Raw genomic sequence first — 14,334 nt, 5'->3', positions numbered from 1 at the left:
GTGATACTGACGAAATATCCGTCACTAGCTTTTTTTTAATAATGAATAACTTTTTTTATTCTCACACGGTCAATTTGATTAAAATTATTATCGTTAACCCGATCTTTAAGGTCGACAAGATTATTGTTTAAAAAACATCGATAAAACAAAAAGATATGCCTAGCATTCTAGATTCCTAGCATTGCCACTGAAAAAGAAGCAAACTGCACGCAGCGTTTAAGGGTGTCTGGCAAGTCTATGTGATCGCAGGCTTACCGACCGATGAAATAATAAACAGATGGCAGCGTGCTCCACGCTCCCGACTATTGGATAATTTTTCGCAATCTCAAAGCGATGAATTTTCATCTTCCTTATTACTCACGATTACATTATTCATTCATACACATTTACGTAATATTATAATGATATGCAATGAACGATTTTCATCGTTCATTGTACTTTAGACACAGCTTAATTTGAAAACAGGTAAGTCTGTCGTTAAGTTCAGTTGTAAGTCATGGCAGGCGTTCGTAAGCTCAACGTGCTCTTCGGCGTTTTCAAAACAATATTTCAAATTCTGATTTCATGACGGACGGAGCATTCGAGTTTTGTCAAAACTATAAACGAAAATTAAAGGAACACGAAAACTGTTTGCCTTGTTTCTGAATATGTTAATCAATAATTTGGAGTAGATTTAATAACTAATAGTTATTGTTTTATTTCCTCTAGTTGAATTAACGATATACGTTATTTCATAGCGTATCTTAAAAATAAGCGCAGTTTCATTGCTTTACGTTACTTTTAAGTTTTTCATTTTCACAAATTTTAAAGTCGTTGTTCGCGCAACGAACTTGGAAAATCAATATTCCAAGACACCTTGCTAGAGCATTATTCAATGACAATGTCAGTTTGTCGAAGCCTATTAGATCCGAGTTAATTGGATGAATCGGCGTATGACTTCTCTAATTTACCATTGAATCGGAAAATCGGCCCTCTTTGCACGTCGATATTCCTGAAACTTGCGATTCACGGCTGCCTCGTAAAATGTAGTAAATGCCAATTGAAACGCCACGTCGAATGGATAAAAAGCTGAAAGGTAGTAGCATCGTATTAAGATCTCTTAGGCAATGTCAAATTGCGAAAGCAACATTGATCGATTATATTATTAAAACGTGCGCGCCTGAACGATGCTTACCAATTGTACACCGGCTCGAACCGGACGACGCGCGCGCACTCCGCCGAATGTACGTCACTACGAGCGCAGTAAAAGTTAATGCTCGATAATACTGTAACTCTGCTATTCAAAAGACGTCTCTTTCGCCTATGCCGCTGTCATTTGCAAGTGGAAATTACGTTTGACGCGTCACCTTGACGCATTAAATTTTCTCGCTGGTTTCAGTGATTTTTCAGTGCGCGTACGTCGACGCGTCGCGCGCAACAAGACAATGGCAACTGATGAGCTAATCATTGACGGATAAGTATGTTGCGTGCAAAATACAGCTCGCACACAAGCGACATTGAGATGAGTTTTAATCATAAGATAGTACAACATTCTGTGATTGTCGGTTTTTCATAAATACAGACACGAAATGTCACTGGCAGTTGTCTAAAGATCGGTACTTCATGTGACACGCCTTGTTATTACGAATTTCATTGTACAGATGTACTTTCATTAATGCAGCTCGGTGCAACAACCGAATTTACCCGGTCGGAAAGTGGATCAGGCTCCTGACTGCGGCTCCTGACGGAGTGACCATTTCAATGCTCGTTCAAAATTTCATCACGAACTATTAATAATAACCGCGCACGCGCGAATCAAAATATCGATTTTCACAACTGTTCTGGAATACTCCGACTCTCTTAGTTTGTAATTTAAAAGCGAACGCAAAAAAGCTCTACCGTTGAACCATTATTACTTCACTGCAGAAACAAGCAGCACGTGGACGAGACAGCATATATAATAAGTCACTCTAAATCGTACATTTTTATTTTTCATTTAATTCTTGGAAATGACAATGACTCGGACATTTATCTCAGCATCGGCAAGGTACAAATAATGCTTTATGACTATTCTTTGACGGGGCAGAACGGGGGGCACGAGTTTGCGCTAAAGTAGCTGCGGATGATTTTGCGCAGTCGCCCCGTCGGCAAAAATCAGATTATATTATATCGATAAGAAATCAAAAGCGCGTTCTCATTTTTCTTCGATCGAAGCCGGCGACAGCTGGGCTTATCTCTAATTGTTTTTCCGATAAAATCACAGCACCATAATTATTCAGCGTTTCCTCGGCGTTAACTGCGTACGTAAAAAGGTATTTTCATATTTATATTCGTATAAATATCTGTCCAATCTCGATTCTGCTCCAACAAGGAATAATCGTGGAGCAAACCTTTCAAAGAACGATATTTGTGACCGTATGATATGTGAATTAGGACGCGAACCAGTGCTTTCAAAGGTTTCACCTTTGCAAAATTCGTGCACGCCGTTACCGATAAAAAAATTGTCGATTAAACGAGGTCACGTGAGCCGGAGACGTCGAGTTGTAAAATAGCTAGCTGGACGCAGCAACAGCACGGCAGATATGCAAAGAAGTGGCAGCGGCGAGTAGCGGTGGCGGCGGCGGCGGCAGCAGCAGCAGCAGCAGCAGTAGCAGCAGGAACGTCGGCAAGCTTGACATTAGCCCGCGGATGATTGAAAAAGAGATGTGCGGGATGCATAGATTGCGATCGCCGCGCCGGCGGCTGACCTTAGCCTCCAATTCATCGGCGTGCGCGCGCGCGCGCGCGCGGCTGATCGCGCGACAAGTTGCCGAGACTGCCGCTGCCGCGGTTCGGTTTGTAGGTCTGCGCGCCGCCCGGACGCCCGGCAAGGACGCCCGAGTACGCGCGCTCCGTTAGCCGCCGCGTTTTTCCGCGCGCCTCCGTACAATGCAATCAGCAGCGATACTCGCGTCGCTCCACGCCGCTTGCGAGCCCCGCGCGTCCCGACTGTTTTCACTGGCGAACACGGCCGATTTCGCGGCGCTCGTTCCCGTTTCGAGCGTTCGCTCGTGCGGCTGCCGGGCTGCTCTTTTGCTCGCATCAGGATATGCCGCACCTTACCTCATTGTCGTCGCCATTCCGCCGTGGGTTTCTCTTTGTACTGCCCTGTTATTTACCGAACGACGTTGTTGGAAAAAGAAGCGCTTCGTTCCTTGTAAATGAGTTTACGTGGGCGATTTGTCCGCAAACGGTTCGACATTAGCTCGCGAGACCTTTCGATGACTGGAAGTAACGACGCTCTTTAACTTGAAATGCGAAGGAAAGCAAATTTATTTACTCGTACTGCGCGATGCCTCCGTAGTGGGAAATTCCTCCGACGAAAAGATTTATTTGTTTGATCGGATAAATGCCGGCCGGTTAATGCATTTGCTCGGTTTCGCGCGCGAGCGTCGTCGGCTATTGTTCCGAGCGACTTCCGCTCGTCTTGTGTGGCGGTCTTTTAAGTAATTGAATGAAAACCGGGTCTAACCGGGTGAAAATTTGAAGCGTGTTGTTTCGCGCGCGCTTTGCCACTTTCCTCTTCCGAGACACGTAGGTCGCATCCCGCGCGCGACCAGTGCTTGTCAGCAGCTTCACCACCGGCCTCGCGCCTCGAATGTCGGCCAACTTACTTGGCTTTATAATTGCTTCGAGCGCCTACGAGTGTAATACGCAAGCAGCTTGCGCCGCGCGACCAAGCGGTCAAACTGGAGCCGCTCAGCGGCGAGCACGAGGATTGCAGTTTGTCCGTCATTGATATTATGGATCTGCAACGTATTCGAACACAATCATTTGACGCTTCGATGGAGATCCAAGTACACGCGTATCGGTGGACAGGAAGACAGGCTCGCGTCTACTTCCGCGTGCGCGCGTGCGTGCAAGCAGCATATAATCAAAAGGGAGCAGCAAGCACCTCGACGAGAAGAAGGATTCGCGTGGAAGGGCATACAAGCGCCAAGTATCATGCATGTCGGAGCGACTGGCGCGTAGGCCGCGAGTATCCAAGGAAAGCCCGCGGCATATCGAGTTTGTACGGTGGAGTTGGAGGGGGTGGTTATAACGCTCGTGGCCATACCGTGCGAGACAGAGAATGGGTGAGGCGATCCTGATGACGAGGATGACGGAAAGTACGAAGGCTAATGAATTGGCCAAGTGAGCAAGAAAAAAGGGATATTGAGATCGGTCGAAAGACAAATAAATCTAAGTCTAACACTAATTATTTTTAACAAATAATCATTAAATTTTAACATTTACGAAATAATTTTAACCTAAGGACAGTATAAGACTAGAAAAGCAATTAAACAAAATACCAGACGACAAGATATTACATTTTTCTTCGTCCGATGAGTGTGTGTGTGTGTATGAAGACTAAATCTTATTTTTAGTCTAAAGCCTTATTTCTATTTTATCAAAAAAAATCTTTGGTTTTATTAAAAATCTTATTTAAAAAAAGACCATTGTCCTTGAACTCATTCTTATATATGATGTGTTTCTCTCTACTTTATGTTTTGGTAGTTTCAATAAGCGATTGTTGAACAATAAATAATTAGTATTAAAAATGTATAGGTCCCCAAAAATCGTGTGTTCATGTAGCATAATAAAAATTAGTATAAAAAAAGCAGCGACTTACAGGTAATATTTTAGAAAAATTATAAACTAGGTATATAAAATTTGTAGAAGTGGTAATACTAGGGTATAGCATAACATTTCTAAAAATGTAGACTTGATTCAAACTCCCTATAGCCTCGGACCGCTGGACAAAAAAAATTTTTCCACTTACGATAAACGTTCAAACGTTTTTATTATCTAAAATTGATGTTATAATTAAAATAATCAAAATTTATTGAACAATTACACGGCACCTTTGCCTTTTGAAACACTTATATCATCAGCACGTCTTCACTGGACAACGTTTCTAATCAAAGTCCTCTTTTCTTTTTTCTCTTAAAATAATGTCAACTGTCTGAAAGAACATCTTTAATTAATTAAAAAACTGTCTACTTAATTCAATTTATTTATTTTGAGATTATTTCGTTTACATTCATCAAAAACTATTTACACCACTCAACCAATAACATCACGAATAAACTGGCTTCGCATTCAGATCCATCTTTTTTTTTGTATCGGGAAAAATAAAAGTTTATCAGCAAGCGTACCGCGCACACGTGACTCAATCTTTCGCGTACTGTACTAACTCGATGAGAACTGACCAATAAAATAAAAGTTAAAATATTTTTTGTTGCTTAAAACGCCCGAGTGCTTTATCTTTAGTAGACGCAATCGCAAGTCAAATAACCATCGACTCAATATGACCATTCTCCAAGTACCAATCTTGTCGGGTCCTAAATTCTAGCTCTCTTTTATGATAAAAAGAAAAAAGAGCATCGTAATAATCAATAATCATATGAAATTCACAGGTATTTAAGTAATTAAGAATTTTATTGTTTATCGTATCAACACCGTGAAATATATCATTTATTTTTTATCTCATATAATAAATGCATGTTATTTTTGTCAGAACGATACCTACTGATTTTAACAACAAAAAAGCAAAAGTAAGAAATTACTAAAATGATATGGTGAATTCAACTGCCCAGTCAACATTGTAATCTCTGGAATTCTATTTTCGAAATGTAAAAAACCACCCTACTCATCGGGTAAGTAAATAAATCAGTAATCAATTACCTGTCAATTTGTCGTGGAACGTACCACCTCGAAATTCTTATTCAACCTATGAGTTTTTTAAAATATAAACTATTAGAAATATATATATATATACTAAAGAGGCTACGTCCTCATACTCGCTCTGCTCGTCAACCTCCGGGATGTAATAAATGGAATCACAGTTGTCGAAATTGGAATTACAGTGGAAGGTATTGAAAATGCAGTGGTTGGTATTTGATTCACAGTGTTAGGTATTGGAATCGCAGTGATTGGCATTGGAATCCCTGTTGGTATTGAAATCATAATGGTAGATTATATACAAAAAATGATATTATTTCTTTTGAGGTAAATATCATGGACCATTTTTTTACAGCGTTATCCTCAGTAGGCTTAATCCACTTAACAAATACGTTTGACCTATTTATATAGACTAATCAGAACAAAATTACATAAAATTAAACAAAAAATACCGAATGAAAACTTTTTCACCATTTGGTGTCGACGAATATTATGTAAGAACGTTACAATCATAAAAAAAAGTAAAACAAAAAGAAAAAATGCAGATACTTGATCGAAATGAAAAAAAATTTGGTTCGTACGGGAATCAAACCTGCTGTAACAAACACTAAAAGGCATAATATGCATGTCTCGGTCGATCTTCTATTGGTATACTGAGTATTTAAAACATGAAAGTTACATGTTTGTAAAGAAGCGTAGGGATTTAGGATCAAATACTTGTGTTAAGCTAATAGTTAATTGCTTAATTATCTCGTTATTGACCTAAAATTTGCATAATTATCAATGATGGGACGTATCAAGTCTACAAGTCTAAGTGTAGCAACTCGAGCGGAGCTCGAATAGGTCGGGAACTGGCAATACTTCCCGTAGTCATTTATACCTCCCCTCCGTAACTTTAATAATATTTATATTTTTTTACGAGAGTAATCGATTTTTCTAAGGTGCTAAACCCGTCATTATTTTGTTATTAACAATTTAATTGTTTCATTGTAAATAACTTTTTATCTACAACATATAGCAAAGTTATGTTCGAACAAATAAATTGAAATCTTCAATACAAACGTGTTCGATTGAAAGTTTTAAAAAAATATCAATTAGAACCAGAGTAACATGCAAATTGGTGTAAAAATACTGCAAACACACACTCTTTTCCCATTCGCTGGATCATATTTCGGCTTCTAACAATGCAGCTTGAACGTTTAACCATTTATTTTAAAGAAGATACTTTGCTCGTTGAAACAAGCCTATTTGCATGTCGTTTAAGACATTCAGAATAGTTTCACAGCTCTCGAAAATTCAATTTTCTATCGCACAATAATCATTTCAATTGCTTATAACGTTTTTCAGCAGTAAACACCAGAAGAACATCATGAAATCCATTATCTCGTGTTATCGCAAAACAAAAATTTTGAGCCTTCGCTGATGCCTATAAAGTAAACGGTATAAATTTTTCAAGTAGCACACTCCCGGTCAAAAGTCTACCTACTCACAAATTCAATCACTAAAACTTCAAAGTTTTATATTTTAGTTGGAAAACCATTGACGGACGCCGGGGAAGGTTTGTTTAAGAGGCCTCTCCGAATACTCTCTAACAGTGTATACATCACAATTATAAATAATTTCCTTTCCAATCTGTCATGCAAAGGTAAAACAAGCTTTTCAAAATATTTTGCCCATGTTCAAATACTCGCCATTTCACGAAGAAAAATTGCAGAAAAGATGTAAAAAAATCACGGTGTAGCTTTTTCCATGTACTTTTCAAATCACTCCTGTAAAAAATTGTCATTTAAATTTAGCTATTTAATATGCATTTTTGTTTATAAAAAAGGTTAATTTACGACTCTATGTATCTCTGAAAATTTGAATGAAAAAAAAAAAATTTATTTGAAAGAAAATGCTACGTATTGTAAAGGAAATACCGAGCAATTTTTCCAGAATTTTTTGAAAAAAAAAAAAAATTTACTTTTTGCATCAGTGAGGGCTTAAAATTTTTGTTTTGCGATATAAAATATCGCGAGATAATGGGTTTCACGATACTGTTTGGTATTCATCGTTAAAAAAGTCTAATAAATAATTGAAATTGCTATTTTTCAATTGAAAATTCTACTTTCAAGAGATGTAAACCAGCTCCAAATCATTTAAATAATATGCGGGTGAGTTCGTTTTAAAGGACAAATTTTCTTCTTGATTTTTGAAATTTGAAAAGGAATGGTCAACAAAACTGACGGGTTGGGTTTGGCACCCTAAAAAAATCGATTCTCCACAACAAAATCAAATATTAACAAAGTTACCGAGGAGAAGTAGAAATGGCTACGGGAAGTATTGCCAGCTCTCGGACTAAAAAGTCCAAAATGCTTCCAAGCGAGCAAGTATAAGTGCATGCCGTTGCTCCGCCCCTTTCAGCCAGCTATAGCAGAACCACGTTCTCCTCACTCGATAGACGCACGTTTACTGTCCCCCTCTACAGCTCGGAGGAGAACATGCGTCAGCTTCGTCGCTCGGCCAACACGGGGCGCTTGAACCAGTCGCTCAGGCGGGCCCGCGCTCAGTCCTGGCACACTCTAAAGCATTTCAAGAATAGCCAGTCAAGATGGTTGGACAGAAGACAGGCAAATACCATGCCAACGCGCATCCGTACGAGAAACCACCGAGTATGTCTGTCGGTCAGCACTTCAAACGGTTCCTCTACAATCCTGACACTGGCGCTGTTTTCGGCAGGACTGCCAGCAGTTGGGGTAACGTTGACTATATTGCCTCTTGTCTTTTCTGCTTCTCTCTACCGATCGCGCCTGTATTCGCACGCGTGAGAAAGTATCGGCTGAAAGAGCGAGAGAGAGAAAAGGGCGCTGGCCTCGCCAACGCTAATTTCCTATTATGACGCTTGTTGATATTCCACGCGGCTGATTCATCTTTTCATTTTTCCAAAATGAACTACAGCGCGGGTGAATGTGAATCGACTGGTTTTTGTTACCTTCTTGGCTCTCATGAACTCTACTTGAATTGTCTGCCCTTCGATAGCGGTATATATATATACACACGCATGGGTATATATCGTATTGAGTCGACAAGACAAATATTTGTAGTTGCAACTGTAATACCATTATGCATTTCAGAGTTATTTGCTATAGGCCGGTATCACTGAAATACTCTATAGTTAAATTACTTTCCATTTTCGTTTATATACACATCAGCCGATTTTTACATCCGTATGTTATAGAGTCCACTTGAATTATGAACGAAATCGTATTTAAATATTTTTTTAATAACTTGCCAGCGTCGTTATTAATTTTCGTCGTATGATTCATTCATCGGTCAATCTCGCAGAAAGTTCCTTATGACAGCTGTGCATACCCAAAAGGAAATAAAAATTGACGCGCGTGTGTGCTGCAGTGCCAACGGGTCGGCGCACACGCGCGCGCAAGGATCAACTGTACTACAGCCTGCCTGTTATTCGTCAATTTAATAAATCATTTAACAAGTCATTCATTCAACTTTCTTGCGCTCGGAAAGTGAAACAGCGTCCAAGAGAAGCCTTGCGAGGCGCTCGGATTTTCACGCGAACTAGTTGAAAGTGTACCTCCGCGAACGCGCACGCAACATAACAGGTAGTCGAACGGACGGAAATAAAAATGATCGTCGTTCGGTTGGCGAACCGTTAGGTTAGGTGTACACGTAGCCAACAGTGCTATGGACATCGGATCGCCGGAGCCCCATGCGCGCCGTATATGTGTGTGTGCGCTCGAGCTGATTCACGCAGCGTGTGCGCGGACGATGGTCATTCCATGTGAACGCAGTAGGCACGCGAGCGTGCTATAGTTTGTTTTGCTTCTCTTTCCGTCGAGCGCCATGTAATGTTTTTGGGTGCGGTCTCCCTCTCCAGCTGTCCCTTGTTTTACAATTGATTCGGAGGTGCATATCGGAACGACGTCGCTCGTGAGTGCGGAATAAGAAAAGCCAACGCGTCAATTCGGACTTGCGTTGGCTGTTACGATGCGTGCAATGACTATCGCGTGATTCACCGCGCGGGATACTTAGCGCAGTCGGCATCTCCGCGAGCAATTACGCCCGTACGGATATCGCCGTTAAGCGTTCTGCTCGCTCTTCGAATTGACGACCGATCGGCTTGTAGGCTTCGCTCGAACGGAAAATGGAAAATCGCTAGTGATAACGCGAGCGATCGAGCGAATTAAATATACTTTACTGATAATTTTTTTTTTTTTTTTGAAGAACCGATGCTAAATGCTTGGTATTGTAACGCGAACGTTACAATATAGTATTTCCGCCGAGAGCAAATTAAATATAAAAAAGATTGTCGGTAAGAAAGTTGCAATAATCGGTTAGCAAAAAAACAAATCTGCTTTACCGTAAACTTTCGCTTCCAACGAGCTCTTCACTCTCCATTGCACGACGATATTTGAAATATCAAACGATTGACCGTCTACGCGTTGTCGTGACGACACCGTCTTGCACGAACAGGGCATTTTTAATCTAGCGCCTGTTTCCCCTCGTTGTTGGCAGGTACCCCCCACCCGCCTCCAAATCGCTGAAGCGGCAGAAAAGCAACTGTTTGCTAACAAAGAGTCGAACGCTCGTTAACAATGAAAGGGACGGGCTATATTTTTGGGCGCGCGCGGCCTACGCGAGGAATACAACGAAAATAGAAAAAAAAATATAGAGAGAATCAGGATGGTTCGTCAAGGGCAAGAACTGATTTGCCGGGGGCTCCACGACGGCGTGAGTGACTCACGGAAAGCTTTCCGTGGACACTTCTAATGGGAAAATTGGTGCGATAGTTCATGAATAAGGTCAGATTCATCGGAATATGTTGGCCGGCGCGCGCGCGCGCGCTCTTTCACTTCGCCCCCAAGCTTCTTTATATTTTAATTGCGAGCGCGTAACGGAATCGTCGTTTTCTCGCCGGCTGTCAGCGACGTCGGCCGCGGGATTCGTCGAACAGCGAGGGCACGACCGACGGCGAGCCATCACGCGGCGTCGCGCGGATCGTCGGTAGCGACGAATCGCTCCGCGTCGACGTCGGCAATTGGAGGCGCTCGTTTTTCAAGATCACGGCTGCAGCGTGTCGCGTGAGCGCGGTGCCGCGCTCTCCCCGTTTGTGGGCTGCGCGGGCGATCGGCGTCGGTTGGTTTGGGGGGAAGTTCCGCGATCCACGGCGCTGTTCGAAATCGGCTTCGAGCGCTCGTCACAGGTGGCCCATGCGCCAATTGCAGCGAACGATCGTTTCGCAGGTCAGCCCTCTTACTCGTCCGCATCGGCGCGACTGGAGCAAGCGAAGCCTTTTATTTATTCGGATCCGCAGCGATTCAACGCGAGTGAAGAAGAGAGATTGGGTTTGGCGTTGGCCTTGTAAGAAAGATAAAAAAAAAGGAAGAAAAAACGAGTGCGCGCCTAGGGGAAGCCGGGGAAACGCGGAGCGGACAAAAGGCCAGCAGCATCGTTATCAGTGGCGGCGCACAGCGCCGCTGAATGAGGCGGAAGCCGTTGGTCTCCGCACGCGCGCGCGTCTCTCGATCATCTCGCTCGTTCGGCCGGTCGGCTCGCCGCCACCGCCGCCGCTGTGCTGCCGCTGCTGTGCTGCTGCTGCCGCCCGGCAGCTGCTTGAATGGCAATTGTTGAACTTCCCCTCCTCCGTGGCGCAACGAGGTCAATTGACGTTAAACGACCGTCGAGCATTACGGGGGCATTACGTAATCTGCCACCGCGTGCGGGCGCACATGCTCGCGCGGAACCCTTCAAGGGTACGCGACTTGAAGCCGCGCGTCGAGGGATGCCGCGCGCTCGGCCATCGCCCGGCACAGCTGCAGTCGGATGTGAGACGATGCGCGGCGCGCTCTTGGAAGGCGCCTTCGGAATTAAATATAATCGCGCTTCGGACCGATCAATGTCAGTCGAACGCGCCTCGTGTGCCAGCCAAACGCCTTTAACGAATCCCGTCGACACCCAGCGCAGGCGCGGACTTGTTTTCAGGCAACCATCGTTATTGAATTACCGCCCGTGACGATCTGAGATTTTATTCGAATCACTGTCTCTCTCTTGCCGCGATGCGTTGACAAATCGCGCTGGATGTGATGTGATTGCGACGCTCCTTGATTTGTCGTTCATTCTCAAATACTAACTCCCATTTGGCGCTCGGCGATTGGTAATCAGCGACGCATATTTCCTCGTGACAGTACAGCGCAAAGGGGCATTTACATATTTTTCCTTTTTCTTTTTTTATTATTTTTTTTTTTTTAAATTGACTGCTTCCGATTACTCCATCGAGGAAAAATGTGTACGCTGAGGACCGTCTCGAAACATTTGATTAAGAGCCACACACACGACACCGTCTGCCCATTCAATTACAGTTTGAAACGAACGTCGAGTCCGTTTCTCCAAATCGCACAAAATCGCCGTTTAGAGTTCCTTCCGCTCGTCCTTTTTTTTCGGAAGTAATTAGCGTTTCGCGGTAGTGGTACAGTGGACAGACGGTGCATACGCACTGCGCGACCTCGAGGATACAGTAAACGCGCGAATTGAATCGGAGAGCAAATTGAATTGCTCCACTTGACTGATCCTTTTAATCTCCGCTGATTTTCGTGCCTCGTTACGGCAACCACGACTGAAACCACAATACGCCCGCATCATTTTTCTCCCAGAGATCGTCTATCAAAATCAAGTTCAGGTCGTGTCATGCCGATCGTTGGATTATTTATTTATTTATTTATTTATTTATTTATTTATTTATTTATTTATTTATTTATTTTTTGACGAACCATTCTTCTTTTTACGTAACGCGCACGGCATTGTTCGAACGCACGTACGCGCAGTAGCGGATAAGAAATGAGCTTCGATTTCAACTCGTCGGTTGTTAAAAACTAACTTTCGAGCTGGTTGCGTATTCTTCATTGTGCAAATATTCCAACGACGAACGCGTGTTTTCATTTTGCAGGTAAAATCGGTCTTTTTTACCTGTCCTTCTACGGAGTTTTGGCGGCGCTGGTGGCAATTTGCTTCTGTGGATTCTTCCAAACAATCGACCCGAGAAAGCCAACATGGACCATGGAACGTTCAATCATCGGCACGAATCCAGGTAAGCTACTTTGTTTTGCCGCCGTTGCCATCGTCGTGCTAGGTAAATCTCGTGAAACACGATAACTATGCGTGTGTTTAATCCAATTGTAACATTTAAATCCAAATCTCCCCCCTCCTCCTATTGATTTTTCATTATTATATTTTGTTTTATCCAGGTTTGGGATTCAGACCATTGCCACCACTGGAGAACGTTGAGAGCACACTGATCTGGTACAAAGGGACCGACAGAAGTAACTATGAACACTGGATCACGTCGTTGGAAGAATTCTTGCACGGTAATGATTGCAGCTTTGACTGTCATTTTTCGGCCAATTGTTTCGTGGTAAATCAATATGTCAACACGATGAGGGTTTCACAGATTATCGTACACCCGGAACGAAACCCGGACGTGGTGCGAACATACACAACTGCGACTACGATCACGCACCAGCGCCAGGCCAAGTTTGCGCGGTCGACGTGAAAAATTGGCACCCCTGCACCAAAGAGAATAGCTACGGCTATCACAAATCTCAACCGTGCATCTTCCTCAAGCTCAACAAGGTTTGTGTGTTTTGTTGTGATTTCTATGATGACGTACTCGAAACGAAGAAAAATAATAACCGTAATACAAATGATTTTGAACAGATATATGGCTGGAGGCCCGAGTACTATAACGACACGGCGAATCTGCCGAAAAAGATGCCGAACTCACTTAAGGATCACATCAAGTCGATAAAGAATCCCAACGAACGCAACACCATTTGGATATCGTGCGAGGGTGAAAATCCGGCCGATCAAGAGAACATCGGCCCGGTTAACATCTATCCACGACGAGGTTTCCCAGGATACTATTATCCATTCGAGAATTCAGAAGGCTATCTCAGTCCACTCGTCGCTGTGCACTTCGAAAGGCCACGAAGTCGGTGTTATATAATGCAATGATAAATTTTTTTCTTTAAATTTGACTAAACTTGCCGATGTTTTTTAGCTGGTATCCTGATCAACGTAGAATGCAAAGCCTGGGCGAAAAATATTATTCACAACCGGCACGAGAGATTGGGTTCAGTACATTTCGAGCTGTTGATCGATTAAAGTCAAACGAGACTTTTCGACGTATGTCGCCACAATACCAATATATGACCTCGTCGATTGCGTATATTTGATTTTTACATATACATGGCGGCTATACCTCATCATCACCCCTCAAATTAACAACATGTACATTTTGACACAATACATCCATACCGTAGGGATTATACCTTTAAGTATACCTACAATGTAGTTTATAGTCGTTCGAGCCGGCTCCGACTCTTAAAGACGGATAATTAACGTGGGTTTGTCTGTTTGTTTGTTAGTTTGTTTTTTCTCTTGCGATTGTCTAATTCTCATTGTAAAATGATGCTTAATGTGTCCTTTGAAAATCTCATTATATATGGTGATATATTTATTGATTTTAATGTCGCGGTGGATTGATCATATAATTATAATCATTTTAACGTTTTTATTATTTTGATAATAACGTAGGACAAAAAATGAAAAGAAGTTTTATATTTTATATTTGTACAAGATTGGGCATGTTTTAAA

The 14,334-nt window shown here is 42.5% G+C and overlaps 1 protein-coding gene across 1 annotated transcript; it reads left to right on the top strand.

The window, feature by feature from the left end:
• Window positions 1-8,202: 8,202 nt before the first annotated feature.
• LOC131674258 (sodium/potassium-transporting ATPase subunit beta-2-like) lies at window positions 8,203-13,975 on the top strand. Its single transcript, XM_058952815.1, has 6 exons — window positions 8,203-8,417; window positions 12,629-12,769; window positions 12,927-13,046; window positions 13,130-13,311; window positions 13,396-13,669; window positions 13,739-13,975. Exons 1-6 carry the CDS (start codon window positions 8,273-8,275, stop codon window positions 13,840-13,842), a joined length of 966 nt encoding a protein of 321 aa, XP_058808798.1. The 5' UTR covers window positions 8,203-8,272; the 3' UTR covers window positions 13,843-13,975.
• Window positions 13,976-14,334: the final 359 nt, after the last annotated feature.

This window comes from Phymastichus coffea, unplaced genomic scaffold (assembly GCF_024137745.1).
Source record: "Phymastichus coffea isolate CEN01 unplaced genomic scaffold, Cenicafe_Pcof_1.1 PCOF00223, whole genome shotgun sequence".
NCBI lineage: Eukaryota > Metazoa > Arthropoda > Insecta > Hymenoptera > Eulophidae > Phymastichus > Phymastichus coffea.
The sequence above is the reverse complement of the archived record's forward strand: the minus strand, read 5'-3'. Positions and strand labels throughout refer to the sequence as shown.